The sequence below is a fragment of the Alternaria hordeiaustralica genome, assembly GCF_023758085.1.
Source record: "Alternaria hordeiaustralica strain BMP 2776 chromosome Unknown scaffold_1, whole genome shotgun sequence".
Taxonomy (NCBI): domain Eukaryota; kingdom Fungi; phylum Ascomycota; class Dothideomycetes; order Pleosporales; family Pleosporaceae; genus Alternaria; species Alternaria hordeiaustralica.
Genome location: NW_026056773.1, coordinates 2450652 through 2463404, shown reverse-complemented (window position 1 = coordinate 2463404; position 12753 = coordinate 2450652). Strand labels below are relative to the sequence as shown.

At 51.4% G+C, this 12753-nt stretch overlaps 5 protein-coding genes across 5 annotated transcripts; 4 read left to right on the top strand and 1 right to left on the bottom strand.

Moving 5' to 3' along the window:
- Nucleotides 1–43: 43 nt before the first annotated feature.
- Nucleotides 44–1405, top strand: J4E84_000770 (uncharacterized protein; the record flags this gene model as incomplete). Its single annotated transcript, XM_049383406.1, has 2 exons — nucleotides 44–723; nucleotides 772–1405. The coding sequence occupies 2 exons, from the start codon at nucleotides 44–46 to the stop codon at nucleotides 1403–1405; spliced, it is 1314 nt and encodes a 437-aa protein (XP_049248924.1).
- A 249-nt stretch (nucleotides 1406–1654) lies between these two features.
- J4E84_000769 (uncharacterized protein) lies at nucleotides 1655–3682 on the bottom strand (the record flags this gene model as incomplete). Its single annotated transcript, XM_049383405.1, has 7 exons — nucleotides 1655–1692; nucleotides 1754–2830; nucleotides 2880–2924; nucleotides 2973–3088; nucleotides 3138–3275; nucleotides 3339–3425; nucleotides 3480–3682. The coding sequence occupies 7 exons, from the start codon at nucleotides 3680–3682 to the stop codon at nucleotides 1655–1657; spliced, it is 1704 nt and encodes a 567-aa protein (XP_049248923.1).
- Nucleotides 3683–3811: 129 nt separating this feature from the next.
- On the top strand, nucleotides 3812–5165 carry J4E84_000768 (uncharacterized protein; the record flags this gene model as incomplete). The annotated part of the gene is made up of 2 exons (XM_049383404.1): nucleotides 3812–3925; nucleotides 3978–5165. 2 exons carry the CDS (start codon nucleotides 3812–3814, stop codon nucleotides 5163–5165), a joined length of 1302 nt encoding a protein of 433 aa, XP_049248922.1.
- Nucleotides 5166–6151: 986 nt separating this feature from the next.
- J4E84_000767 (uncharacterized protein) lies at nucleotides 6152–8002 on the top strand (the record flags this gene model as incomplete). The annotated part of the gene is made up of 6 exons (XM_049383403.1): nucleotides 6152–6204; nucleotides 6273–6454; nucleotides 6511–6593; nucleotides 6670–7365; nucleotides 7428–7898; nucleotides 7949–8002. The coding sequence occupies 6 exons, from the start codon at nucleotides 6152–6154 to the stop codon at nucleotides 8000–8002; spliced, it is 1539 nt and encodes a 512-aa protein (XP_049248921.1).
- Nucleotides 8003–8515: 513 nt separating this feature from the next.
- DBP2 (ATP-dependent RNA helicase dbp2) lies at nucleotides 8516–11125 on the top strand (the record flags this gene model as incomplete). Its single annotated transcript, XM_049383402.1, has 7 exons — nucleotides 8516–8601; nucleotides 8896–9059; nucleotides 9110–10078; nucleotides 10128–10235; nucleotides 10685–10813; nucleotides 10865–11026; nucleotides 11079–11125. 7 exons carry the CDS (start codon nucleotides 8516–8518, stop codon nucleotides 11123–11125), a joined length of 1665 nt encoding a protein of 554 aa, XP_049248920.1.
- Between the last annotated feature and the right edge of the window lie 1628 nt (nucleotides 11126–12753).

The window sequence follows — 12753 nt, the reverse complement described above, 5'->3', positions numbered from 1 at the left end:
TGACCCTGCTAACTCGACAAGTCGCTGGGCGCATGCCGCAGACATGAGGGAGTACGACCCTTTCACGCCCTACACGCACGAAGAGGTTATCGAAATCACGCCAGGACTTGGTGATGCATATGAGATGGCGAGCAAAGCACTTGATGAGCATATGGGCATTGATCAATGGCGAAAGCAACTGATGAATCTAGCCAACGAGGCTTCGGGCTCGGACACTAACATGAACGACTCGGGCGATGATTCAGACTCAGATCCAGAAATGAGACAGGCTCTCCGGCAGAGCCGCAAAGAATTCTATGGTAATCGGTCGAAAGGGCGAATTGCGAACAGCTTCTCACATCCACCGACTTCATCACAGTCGCCATCAAAACCTGCGCGGTTCCCAGCCAATCGTCGCGTTTCTGTCGTCTCCGGCTCCAGCAGAGCTCCAGATACGATCTTGAATGCATGGGAAGCACCGTCGAGACCTGCCGCCAGCTCATCGCAGCCCTCAAGAGACCATGGACAACTTCAGGCCGTACCATCCCCACAAGATCGGTTGAATATGCGCAGAGACACGCCAATAGACCTAACGGACGACAGCAGCGCCCATAACTCGACTGAGGTAAGAACGGCCGAATCGAGACAGAGACACTTTCAACAGATAGGCTTCCTCGACCATCAGCTCGGTGGCGTGGGACGTGGTCGGAAAGAACCAATCAGCGATACCATTGAGGGTGAGCTGTGAGTTTCCTATCAATCTCTCATACCCTCTCAGCTAACAGAATCTAGTTCCGAAAGCAAGGAATTCGTACAAGTATTGGTCGGGCCTGACCAAGAAGTCTACAACCTGCAAATATCGTGTCTGTGGGACCGTCCATACTTCAGAGACTCCAAGCAGGGCCTCCTCCTGATCGACCACAATGACGCCGGGATGTGGGAGCTCAAACACCCTGCTCTTGTCGACATCAACCCGGAAGATTTCACATTCATCGCAGAATATCTAGAAAGTGATGGATTTGGTCATCGGAACCCGCAAGAGGGTGAGGAAACGAACGAAGCCTTTGCACAATGTGTTGCAGCATGGATCACCGCGGAAAAGTTAGGCATGTGGGACATGCTGGAACATGTCGCTGAGAAACTGAAGGGCATACAACCAGGGATGTTGGAAGTCTTGGTATTCTGTCGACATGTTTATGCAGAAGACGCAACCTCCCTTTCCCAGGACGATGTCAGGGACTACTTGGCCGTATACATTGTGGAGCATTGGTGGACATATTGGGGGGACGATCACCTGAGACCAAACTTCATGGAGCTGCTGCAACAGTTCCCACAGCTGGATAGAGACGTTAACGAGCGAAGGGGACCGGTGTTGGAAGAACGCATTGATCAGAGTCAAGATTACAGCGATGCTGACATGGACTGAATATGTCATGGCTCATCTGGTTGTTCTTCTGGTGTACTTATTTTGCTTTCAAAAAGTTCAGTTATGTTTTTTCTTCTAGGTTGAGAGGGCGAGGAACAAGTCCCTTATTATCTTCATCATTGTACTTGGAAAAGCTATTCCAGTCCTGAGAATGTCTCGCCAGAAGCCTCTTTTACATCCTTTATCCAACAGACAAGTCGAATGATAGCCCAGCTTCAATCGCAGCATCTGAACAGTGCAAAGAACAACTCAGTCGGAGTCGCTTTCGAACTCCGGAACATTTGGATCTAGGCGAATGTGGTCAGTATGCCGTCTTGTTTGTCGCCTGCTCATCGCGCAGATACATACCTCGAAGCGCCATGTACTCCAACGTACCACCAGCCTTCTCCGCAAGATTATCCCTCACCAGCGTCAACTCCTCTTCCGAGAGCAGCGTATCTGTGTCTGCCATATCTATCGAGAGGCGAATGGCCTGATTACCCGGGCCGAGTCTCGATACAAAATCCAGGAGACCATCCATGGTGAATTTGGATATGCCGGAAATAGTAACGGTGCGCAAGTTTGGCAAGCTGGCTAGGTGAGGAAGCACGATGTCGTTGAGCTCCAGGCCGCTTACGTACAAATCCTCCAGCATTGTGAGCTCAGCGAGAATGGTGACGAGATGTTCATCCCGCAGCACCTCCGGAAGGATGAGGTGCAGATCTCGCAGCTCTGTCAATTGCTTTAAAGAGTCCACAAGAGTATCTAGATCGTCTCGAAACATGCCATCGGTATCGCCACTCAGAAAGAGCACCCGCAGAGAAGACTGCTGGTGTACAAGAGCCTGATGGAAGGTCTTGTGATCTTTTAGTGTGTACGAGTCTATCTCCAAGCTGCTGAGTTGTATCTTCTCTTCCAGCAGTACGGGCGTGATGAGTGCGGCTCCGGATTGCATTTTCGAGAAGCTGAGGCGTTGTAGATCTGAACATTTGCGTAACCAGGCAGTCGTCTCGAGGAAGACGTCATGTTCTGTCGCTTCCAAGTCTACAGTACCATGGATGTCCTCAATGCGCAGCGTTCTTAAAGCTGTACATCCTTGTAGTAGCGACAGATGCGGTATCGACTCGTTCGAAACGCACAGTCTCAGATCCTCTAATGAACTTCCATGGTGATTGAGAGCTAGTAGTGACTCGGCGCCGGCTTTGACGTCGCTGATGGTTTGGAGTGTTTGGAGCGTGTTCGGTCGCATGGAGGAGAGGAATTTGGCGAACTTGTGATCATTGTCTTCTGAGACCCAGGTATAGATCATAAGAGATTTGAACTGCGGACAGTGGTCGTAGATAGATGCATGAACCAGTTCGTCTTCTAGCGGCTTTCCGTCCCACAGCTCAAGGCTCTGTAGTCGAGGAAGCCGGGGCGTCCATCGTACCAGAGCACCAGGCTGGACTAGTATAGTTAGCTCATATCCGAATGTTGAGAGGAAGGATGTACTTACGTTCACCGCTGATGATCTCCAGGGTTGGGGTATGCTGTGTGACCACTGCACCACGTTAGTATCGTACTGAACAGCTTCGCGCATTTATCAAACCTTCACCAATCGCGTCGATGATATCCGCTGTCTTTATCCGAGTATACTTTCTGCCTTTGATGTTCGTCCCTGTCTCAGTCTTCTCGAACTGCTTCAACGGCCCGGAGAAGAATTGCCTATATTACAATCAGAGTTGGTGGTGTCTGACATCGAAGCTGTACTGACTTGGAAACTTTCGCACGGAATTGGTCGTCATCGAGGAGATATCCCAGATCCCGAAAGTCTAGCGATTTGATATAACGGCAGTATGGGAACAGTGTGACATCGAGTGCAGATGCGACAATTGATCGCCAAAGAATGGACCTAAATATGGGTGTACGGAGTCAATGTTTGCCTCATACAGTTCGCACGATAAAGGTTGCGTACCATTTTTGGATCGTGAGAAGCTTGGTGGCAGCTGGTAAGCCATAGAGATCTTCTCCTCCACCTCGAACAGGGGCGAGATGATGAGATCTAACGATTGTGTCAGTTAATTGACGATAAAGTAGCGAGGCCACTGCGACATACTTGTACAGATGAGTTAATGCAGGTACGGCGAGAGCACGGCTGGCGCAAGCACAGTTGAAGAGTGTGTCGAACTGTTCTTGATTCGCAAGCTCTTCGCATAGGAGATGCAGAATATCATCAGGCAGCGCTGACTGAGTCATTTTGTTTGCACTAACGAGGGCTGATATCGTGCTCCTAAGAAAGGTGAATAGATGGGCGCCCATGAGAGTAGGCGCGATGATGTCAATGCGCTAGCGCGTGTTTGACGCGCTCTTCCCGCTTTCGGTCGCCGGGGCTCGTCGCGATTCCACACAAACATCCTGCGACAATGCGAGCAGTCGCACGAAGACAAAATGGTTGTCCTCAACTTCACCCTGACGCCCGAGGCAGCGTCTAAGGTTCACGATCTACTTGTTTGCCTCGGCAAGTTCAGCGAGACTGTAGCCATTGAAGCGCGTCGCGAAAAGGTAGGTTTGCCGCTCTTCCTTCTAGTCCGGCATCTCATACCTCCTGCGTCAGTTCACGTTTACCGCTCTCAACTCTTCCAAATCCGCATACGCCGCCATAACATTAGACGGTCGACAATTTTTCGCCAGCTATGAATGTGTGCCGACTTATGGCGGTCCTGACGGCCGCTTCACGTGCAGTATGTACACCAAAGCGCTCTTGTCGGTCTTCAAAAGTCGCTTGTACGACCCGCTAGGGCGTGATGGTGCGATCGATCGCTGTGAAGTCAGCGTGCAAGAGCGAGAAACTGAGGCGCAATGTCGATTCATCGTCAAGATGATCTGCAACCAGGGCGTCATCAAGACCTACAAGCTCACATATGAAGCCGTGGACGTCATGCATGCACTGTTCGATCGCAACGCGGCGAAAAACAGGTGGAGCATGCACTCCGGGGCTATGAAGGAGTACGCTGAATATTTTGGTACCAAGACCGAAATGCTCGATATCTTTGCGAGTGAAGACGGACGCTGCGTATTTAAGAGCTACACAGAAAAGATCTCGAACGGGAAGGAAATCCTGAAGCATCCACTTGTCACAGCCGTCGCAGTCAATACTTCCGACTTCGAGGAATTTACTGTGCAGGCGGGTATGCACATCATCATCAACGTCAAGGATTTCAAGGCAATAGTCGTCCATGCAGACACAATGAAGACAAGCTTAAAGGCCTTTTACTCCCAGCCAGCGCGACCACTCCAGTTCAGCTATGGAAGCGATGGGCTGCTCTGCGAGTTTACGCTAATGACTTCTGGCAACCACACCGCCGCTCCATCTGCGCCAACACCTGCGACGCACGCAATGAGCAGCAGACAAACCTCTCGCACGACCTCAACCACAGCTGCGGAGCGTGGACATAGTCGCAGCTTCCGATCTAATATGCCACCGCCTGTGCAACCAGCATCGCGACGCGATGCCTCTGGCCGAGTGCGGAATCCAGGATCTCGTCAAGTCTCGGCACTGCAAGCACAACCTGTCCGTGACGATTCGGAAAGCCTCTTCGTACCGGAGGATGAGGACGCAGCCTGGGCGCCGGTAGACTATGATAAGGAAGAGACTCTGGGATGGGACGCGAATGCCAACAACGATGCTGCAGCTTTTCCAACATTCACGGACAGTGGTGGTGTGTCGAAGACGAACAAGGCGGACAGCAATGAAGTGTTTGAGCCTACGCAACGTGTATCGCAGATCAAAGGACTGTGGTAGTCGCCTGACACTGACGACCGCATATTGCACGAAGTGGCTGTTCAAGGCCCAAAGCAAGTTCCAGCTGTCGCAATGGGTATACATTCGCATCTCCGATGCCAGCGGCTTATCAGATCTTATGCACCGTCTCAACTAGTGTATCTCCTGTCTTTCCGCAAGATCATGGAGGCTATCAACTCTGAGACTTGTGGCAAGGTTGCAATGGAGCCGTTAAGATTAAACTGCCGGAAGTGTGGTACTCCGAGGGAGGAAATGTTTGTTAACCTTCGCGCACACATCACAGCATTATTGCTGTTTCGCACATAATGTCACAAATGAGAGAAGTCGCAAGTATAATGTACTAGTTCACTAGACTGGTCGATTGAACGGGACGCTGAACATCCTGAAGAACACGTGCATGAACTACAGCTATCCAACTGCATCATACACAGATGTGTAGTACGCTTTAGAAGAGGCAAAGAAGAAAGATGCATCGAAATGGTTTCCTCTGTTGCGCGATGAGGCACATGGTACTCTTGGGGTTCGTGATGGCGATGGTGGCTTGATACCTGCGGGTCGGCGTGGCCGGTCCATGAGATGCTTGCTTGTTTACAGAAGCGACTCAATGTGCTCAGACTTTTACGTTACTGAAGATGCCTGGCAAGGCTTCTTCTGCTTACGCTGATCTACCGAATTGTCAATATTAGGAAATGGATTCCTTCAAAGCTGACCTAGGTATAATTGATAGAACACTGGATATCATCCAGGATGTCAAAGGCAGCACGCGCACAGGTGTACGAATTTGTGCAACCTTCCACAGCGTCGGCTGCGCAGCTTCCACGGCCTGCGACAGCATCAAAGGTGCGAGTCGATGACGTGGATCTCGCGTACGCGTATTTGCGGATGGTGGGGCTCCAGGGTTGTCTAGAGAAAACGATGTAGGGGATCTTACCATGTTATATCCAGACGATAGTGAAGCAACGCCTGCATACTCTTCTCGACCGACAATGGCACCCAGACGCATTCTAGTAATCGCTGGCTCAGACAGTTCGGGTGGGGCGTACGTACGCGTGCATGCATCCGCCCTTCATCAGCCACACACCACTAACCATGCTGCCACGCCAACAGCGGACTAGAAGCAGATCAGAAGGTCATTGCAGCGCATGGCTGTTATGCTATGACGGCTACGACTGCTTTGACAGCCCAGAACACACTAGGCGTCCAGGACATCCACCATACCCCGCCGGACTTTGTGCGGAAGCAGATCGATGCTGTCTGTGAAGATGTGGGCGTGGATGTGGTCAAGACAGGTATGATGACATTCAGAGAGACACCATTCTTTGGTGAATGTGCTGATAAGATACAGGCATGCTTGCATCTGCTGAGACCATTATGGTCGCTGCGGATGCTTTGAAGAGACATGAGATCAACACCAGTATCGTTGATCCTGTACGTCTCAGATTTCATTCTAGATCCCTTTATATGAACCAAAACGAGCTCCGTGCTGTGCTGACTACTTGAACAGGTAATGGTGTCAACATCTGGCTCACAGCTCCTTCCCGAATCAGCCATCGAAACCCTGATTCAACACCTTCTGCCTCACACGACGCTTCTCACACCAAACCTTCCTGAGGCTCGCTTGCTTCTCCAAACGGCCGGGTACGATATTCCTGATCCGAAGAATGTTGATGACATCGTCTCGATGGCGCAGCATGTCCGGTCACTAGGACCCAAATGGGTGTTACTGAAGGGGGGCCATTTACCATTGACCCACGGCCGGGTAGTCAGCACGCACGACAGCGAGAGGGAAGTCGTCTTGAACATCCTCGTGGGTGAGACTGGAGTCACAATGCTAGAGAGCCCGTATCTGCAGTCGAGGAACACGCATGGGACAGGGTGTTCATTAGCATCCGCTATTGCGTGTAATCTGGCGGAGGGAATGTCGATGGCCAAGGCGGTCAAGAAGGCCAATCTGTACGTTGAAGCAGGCATCAAGACAGCTGTCGATATGGGAGGGGGAAGCGGCCCCATCAACCATTTCCACTCGATGTACATGCTGCCTTTCACGCCAGGCAACTTTATTAGCTATCTGCTCGACCGAGAAGACGTGCAGAAGCCGTGGAAGGAATATACCCAACACGAGTTCGTGCAGAGTATGGGCGCTGGGACATTGCCAGTGGAGAAGTTCATGTACTACCTTGTGCAGGACTACCTCTTCTTAGTAAGTATATGTTGAAACATATTCATTTCCCGTGTAGAAGAGAGTAACTGACTAGTAGGAAGGTCCAATTTGCAAGAGCGAACGCGCTGTCTGCATACAAATCTAGCAATCTGAGAGACATTGGGTACTCCGTGCAACAAGTCGTCACCCTCCAGGAAGAGATCAAGCTGCACATCGACTTCTGTAAAGAGTACGGACTATCGGAGGCCGACATCATCGAAGAAGAAGAGGACCAGGCCACCACGGCATACACCCGTTATGTGCTCGACATCGGCCTGTCGCAAGACTATCTTGCTCTGCAGATTGCGCTTTTGCCTTGTCTCATCGGTTACGGCATTATTGCCAAACGTCTCTACGAAGATCCCAGCACCGTGAGGGTGGGAAGCAAGTACTGGAAGTGGATTGAGCAGTATGTGGCAGAAGAGTACAGGGAAGCGATGATGAGGGGCAGTGAGCTGGTAGAGAAGCATGCCGAGGGACTGAGTCCGAGCCGGGTGGAAGAGCTGGCCAAAATCTTCATACACGCTACAAATGTGAGTGCTAGGCTGAATATGACAGTCGGTAACATGCTAATGCTGTATAGATGGAGAAGGGGTTCTGGGACATGGGCCTCAGAGCTGGTGATGGGCCAAGGTGAGAACCAGGGCACAGGACTGTATCCTATCTGATGGGAAAGCATCGGGTTGTCTCGTCATCGGTATACTTTCACATTGTCGCATTGCTTCGAGAAGTAGGCACTAGGCGTGCAATATGCGGGTCGCAATGGAAAATGCTTCGCAATCACCCAGATGCAAGGCCCACAGTGGCGACATAGTCTTCGGTTTTCGTGGTGGCTTCCCCGGGCTGATAACGGCAAGCTCCGCCCTTACCCAACTGGGCGAGACCCTGGTGCTAGCGGCGCTAGCGTCTCAAAAAATGTGCAAGCGCAACAGAGGCAAGGCAACTTTTCCTGTCGCGCTCTGCCCTCTGACTTCCTCTCACCCCAACTCGCAACTCTACAATTTGTGCTTCTTTTATCGCACAACACGCGACACTTTTACAGTCGCTCTACTGCAACTAATATCTTCTCGTAGTCTCCAGACTTCGACCCACGCTCCCTTACTCGATCGGTTCCCCCTTGACGCCAGTCTCTACAACACACTCTCACATCATGTCTTCCTACGGCGGCGGTTACGGCGGCGGCGGCGGTGGATACGGCGGCGGCGGTCGCGGTGGTGACCGTGGCTACTCGAACGGGTACGAAAACAGCAACGCTGGATATGGGTCTTACAACAACTCGACAAGCCATTATGCATCGTACGGGTAGGACGATACACCCCCTTCACACGGGAACGGCATCACAGTCGTGGTTCTTGGACAGCCCTCCATCTGCTACCATTCTTTCTCTCCATTCTGCGCGCAGTCTGAGTTCGATCGTCCTGTCAGGCTGTCTCACAGTCGAAGCGGGCGGTCGCTTACTCGATGCGACAACGTAGAAGCCCCCTTCTGTCACTCATCTCATCTCAGCGACATCTGCTAACATCTATCTAGTGGCGGCGGCTACGGCGGCGGTGGTGGTGGCTACTCCGGCGGCGGTGGTGGCTACGGTGGAGGAGGTGGTGGTTATGGCGGTGGCGGCGGCGGCTTTGGCGGTGGTCGCGACGGCGGCGACCGCATGTCGCAACTCGGCCAGGGCCTGAAGCAGCAATCATGGGGTATGTTCCATTGTCTCGTATAGGCTCCGCGCAACACTAACGCTTTCCAGATCTCGACACGATGCCCAAGTTCGAGAAGTCCTTCTACAAGGAGGATCCCGCTGTTACTGCTCGCTCAGCAGCCGAGGTTGCCGAATACCGCAAGGAGCACCAGATGACCGTCAAGGGCGAGAACATTCCCAAGCCCGTCACAACCTTCGACGAGGCTGGCTTCCCATCATACGTGATGAACGAGGTCAAGGCCCAGGGTTTCGCCAAGCCCACCGCTATCCAGGCTCAGGGTTGGCCCATGGCTCTCTCTGGTCGCGACGTTGTTGGTGTTGCCGAGACCGGTTCCGGAAAGACGTTGACCTACTGTCTTCCTGCCATCGTTCACATCAACGCTCAGCCTCTCCTCGCCCCCGGCGATGGCCCCATCGTCCTCATTCTCGCGCCCACTCGTGAGCTTGCTGTCCAGATTCAGCAAGAGATCAGCAAGTTCGGAAAGTCCTCGCGCATCCGAAACACCTGCGTCTACGGAGGTGTTCCAAAGGGTCCCCAGATCCGTGACCTTGCGCGCGGTGTTGAGGTGTGCATTGCCACCCCTGGACGTCTCATCGACATGTTGGAGGCTGGAAAGACCAACCTTCGCCGTGTTACCTACCTGGTTCTCGACGAGGCCGACCGCATGCTTGACATGGGTTTCGAGCCTCAAATCCGCAAGATCATCGGACAGATTCGCCCTGACCGTCAAACCTGCATGTGGTCCGCTACATGGCCCAAGGAAGTTCGCCAGCTTGCTGCCGACTACCAGAAGGACTGGATCCAGGTCAACATTGGTTCCATGGATCTCTCTGCCAACCACCGCATTCAACAGATCGTCGAGGTCTGCACAGAGTTCGAGAAGCGTGACCGCATGGCCAAGCACCTCGAGACCATCATGAGCGACAAGGACAACAAGATCCTCATCTTCACAGGTACCAAGCGCGTTGCTGACGAGATCACCCGATTCCTTCGTCAGGACGGCTGGCCGGCGCTTTGTAAGTTAAACCGCATGTCATGAACTGATCACCGCTAACTCATCTCCAGCTATTCACGGCGACAAGCAGCAGAACGAGCGTGATTGGGTCTTGAACGAATTCAAGACGGGCAAGAGCCCCATCATGGTTGCCACCGACGTGGCTTCCCGTGGTATCGGTATGATTGCAAACCCCCAACACTCCCCCCTCCTCACCTCCCCAACTATTATTATGCGTGAACTGCCATTGTGCTCTGCTTAGGTCGTCTTGTGCGCTCGTTACACTCGCTCCCATGACATCGTCCAGGGCTTGCCTCTCTCGAATCTGATCCCCAGGGATCCTTGGTTACGCTGGCGAAGCTTTCAGTCTTCGCTATCTTCTGTTTCTGGTATTACCAAGGTATTACTGAAGCAAGCTGCTTGAGATATCTGACTTACACAAGTCGCACTCTCTTCCAAGGGTTTCTGGACCAGGAGACATCCACAGCCTTCCCACTGGACTTGATGCCGTGACATTCGTTGTAGCGCACAGAGACGGTTGCATGCAACATACTGCAGCTTCACGCGATCCAATCATGATCGTCGTTTGCTCGTTCCTTTCATCAGTCACTAACCTTTGCTCTTCAAGATGTCCGCAACATTACTCACGTGTTCAACTATGACTACCCGAACAACTCGGAGGACTATGTCCACCGCATTGGTCGTACTGGTCGTGCTGGCGCTAACGGTACTGCCATCACCCTCTTCACCACAGACAGTATGTATCTTCGACCCTACTCTGCACACCATTCACTAACTGATTCATCAGACTCCAAGCAAGCTCGTGATCTCGTCCAGATTCTCACAGAGTCCAAGCAGCAGATTGATCCTCGTCTGCACGAGATGGCCCGCTACGGTGGCGGCGGTGGTGGTGGTGGTCGCTGGGGAGGTGGCCGCGGCCGTGGTGGAGGCCGTGGCGGAGGCCGTGGTGGTAGGTGGTAGAAGTCCCTTCGACACCGAGCGAGATCTAACGCCCATCTCAGGCTGGACCGGAGGTAACAGCGATCCCATCCGCAACAGCCGCTGGTGATCACTTTATCCATCGCACTTGCTTATTCACATTGTCAGAACGATGAGCACCCTTTCTCCAACCTGCTATCGGCGTTGGAGGCAATCGTTTCGGACTTGCTTCATCTTTCATCCCATTTCTCGTGCGACGGAAAGCCGCTGTACCTGCTCAGGTTCTGTCGTACCCTGATACCCCATGGACAGAGCTTTGATCTTCATGCATGGACACGATTTCAGTATGGTAGCATGGTTCTTCTACATTAGACTGGCATTGTTTTGTTTTCCTCTATTGAGGTTGCGCCTATTCAGCAATCCCTTGCATGATGGCGCTGGTGGCGTTTATGTCCAGAAAAAGTTTCTGTAACTGTAATAGCGATATAGAATACACGTACTGCGTTTTTTACTATGATATCCGCTTCATCTGACTGTCTTGCCTTGCCTTGTGCTGGATCCATAATGTAATCCTGTAGTTGACTGATGAGCTGTTATAGCCAGACGACTCGACACGTCGCTTATACCTCTCGCTATCGACGCGCAAACGCTGAACATTACCTACACCCTTTAAACAAGTCCGCCGCCTAATTAAGGCTGTTTGTTTTCATCAGCATAATGGCGGCTGCAACATCCTGTTTGTCAAAGTGGCCGCATGTGATCTGGACGCAGGATCTGTCGGTCACATCTAATGTCTGGTGGAACCTCTGCGAAGAGGTGAGTACAGGCCGATCCATCAGCAGTCTCATGTCGATCTCGTAAGAGAGGAGATAAGGTATAATTCTATTGCAACAGCGAATTGAAGTTCTTCTAGAGGAAGACAAGGACTACATGTTATCAGAATAAAGGGAAATAGATAGAGCACGATTGTCAAGAGCGCAACATGCACATAGAGAACGACTATGTATTCCGACTAGATATGTTAGCTACACAGAAGGGTGGATAGCGCGACTCGGGGGTGTCTGCCTTCGCGCCATCCTGTGTGTTCGTTTTTGCCATTCGATGTCATTGCAGGCTGGTATCGTAGGGGTACATATTGATGTGGTGCTATCAAAGTATATGGATTCAGGTAGCTGTTATAACAATACGGTTGAGCACAATGTCTTGATTGTTTTTATGACTTTGTCGTATAATCTAATAAATATTGAGACGGTACATTGTATCAGGTATACACTGGAGACATCGTCGGTCTATCATTGTAAACAAGAACTCATACATATTGCTGTTGTGCTCATGTACAGAAGCTTGTGCCTTACAGGCATACATATGCTTTAGAGCATCCAAGAAGACTGGTATGTATGCAGCGACATCTGATTCTGTATCATCCTTCATGAAAAAAGAACTTGAAAACTTCATCTAGAGAGGCGATATATGTCTGTTACCTTGACATGATATCGAGGCTTAATTGTATACACGGTATGAAAACAAATGTTCGCATCGTCAACTACTCCAGATTCTATCAAAACAATGTTTGGTCGCAGTATTACTAAGGCATTATTCATGTTATATATGTCCTTTCTCACAGTGCGATCTTCCGCTTGAGGACTGTATTCTCACCGGCTTTTTATGCCGATAAGCAGCGTCTATCCGGAACACGAGCAGACCCGTTGCCCTCTTTAAGCCATCACCGTGAACCCTTCGACTGCGCTCGAAAAGATT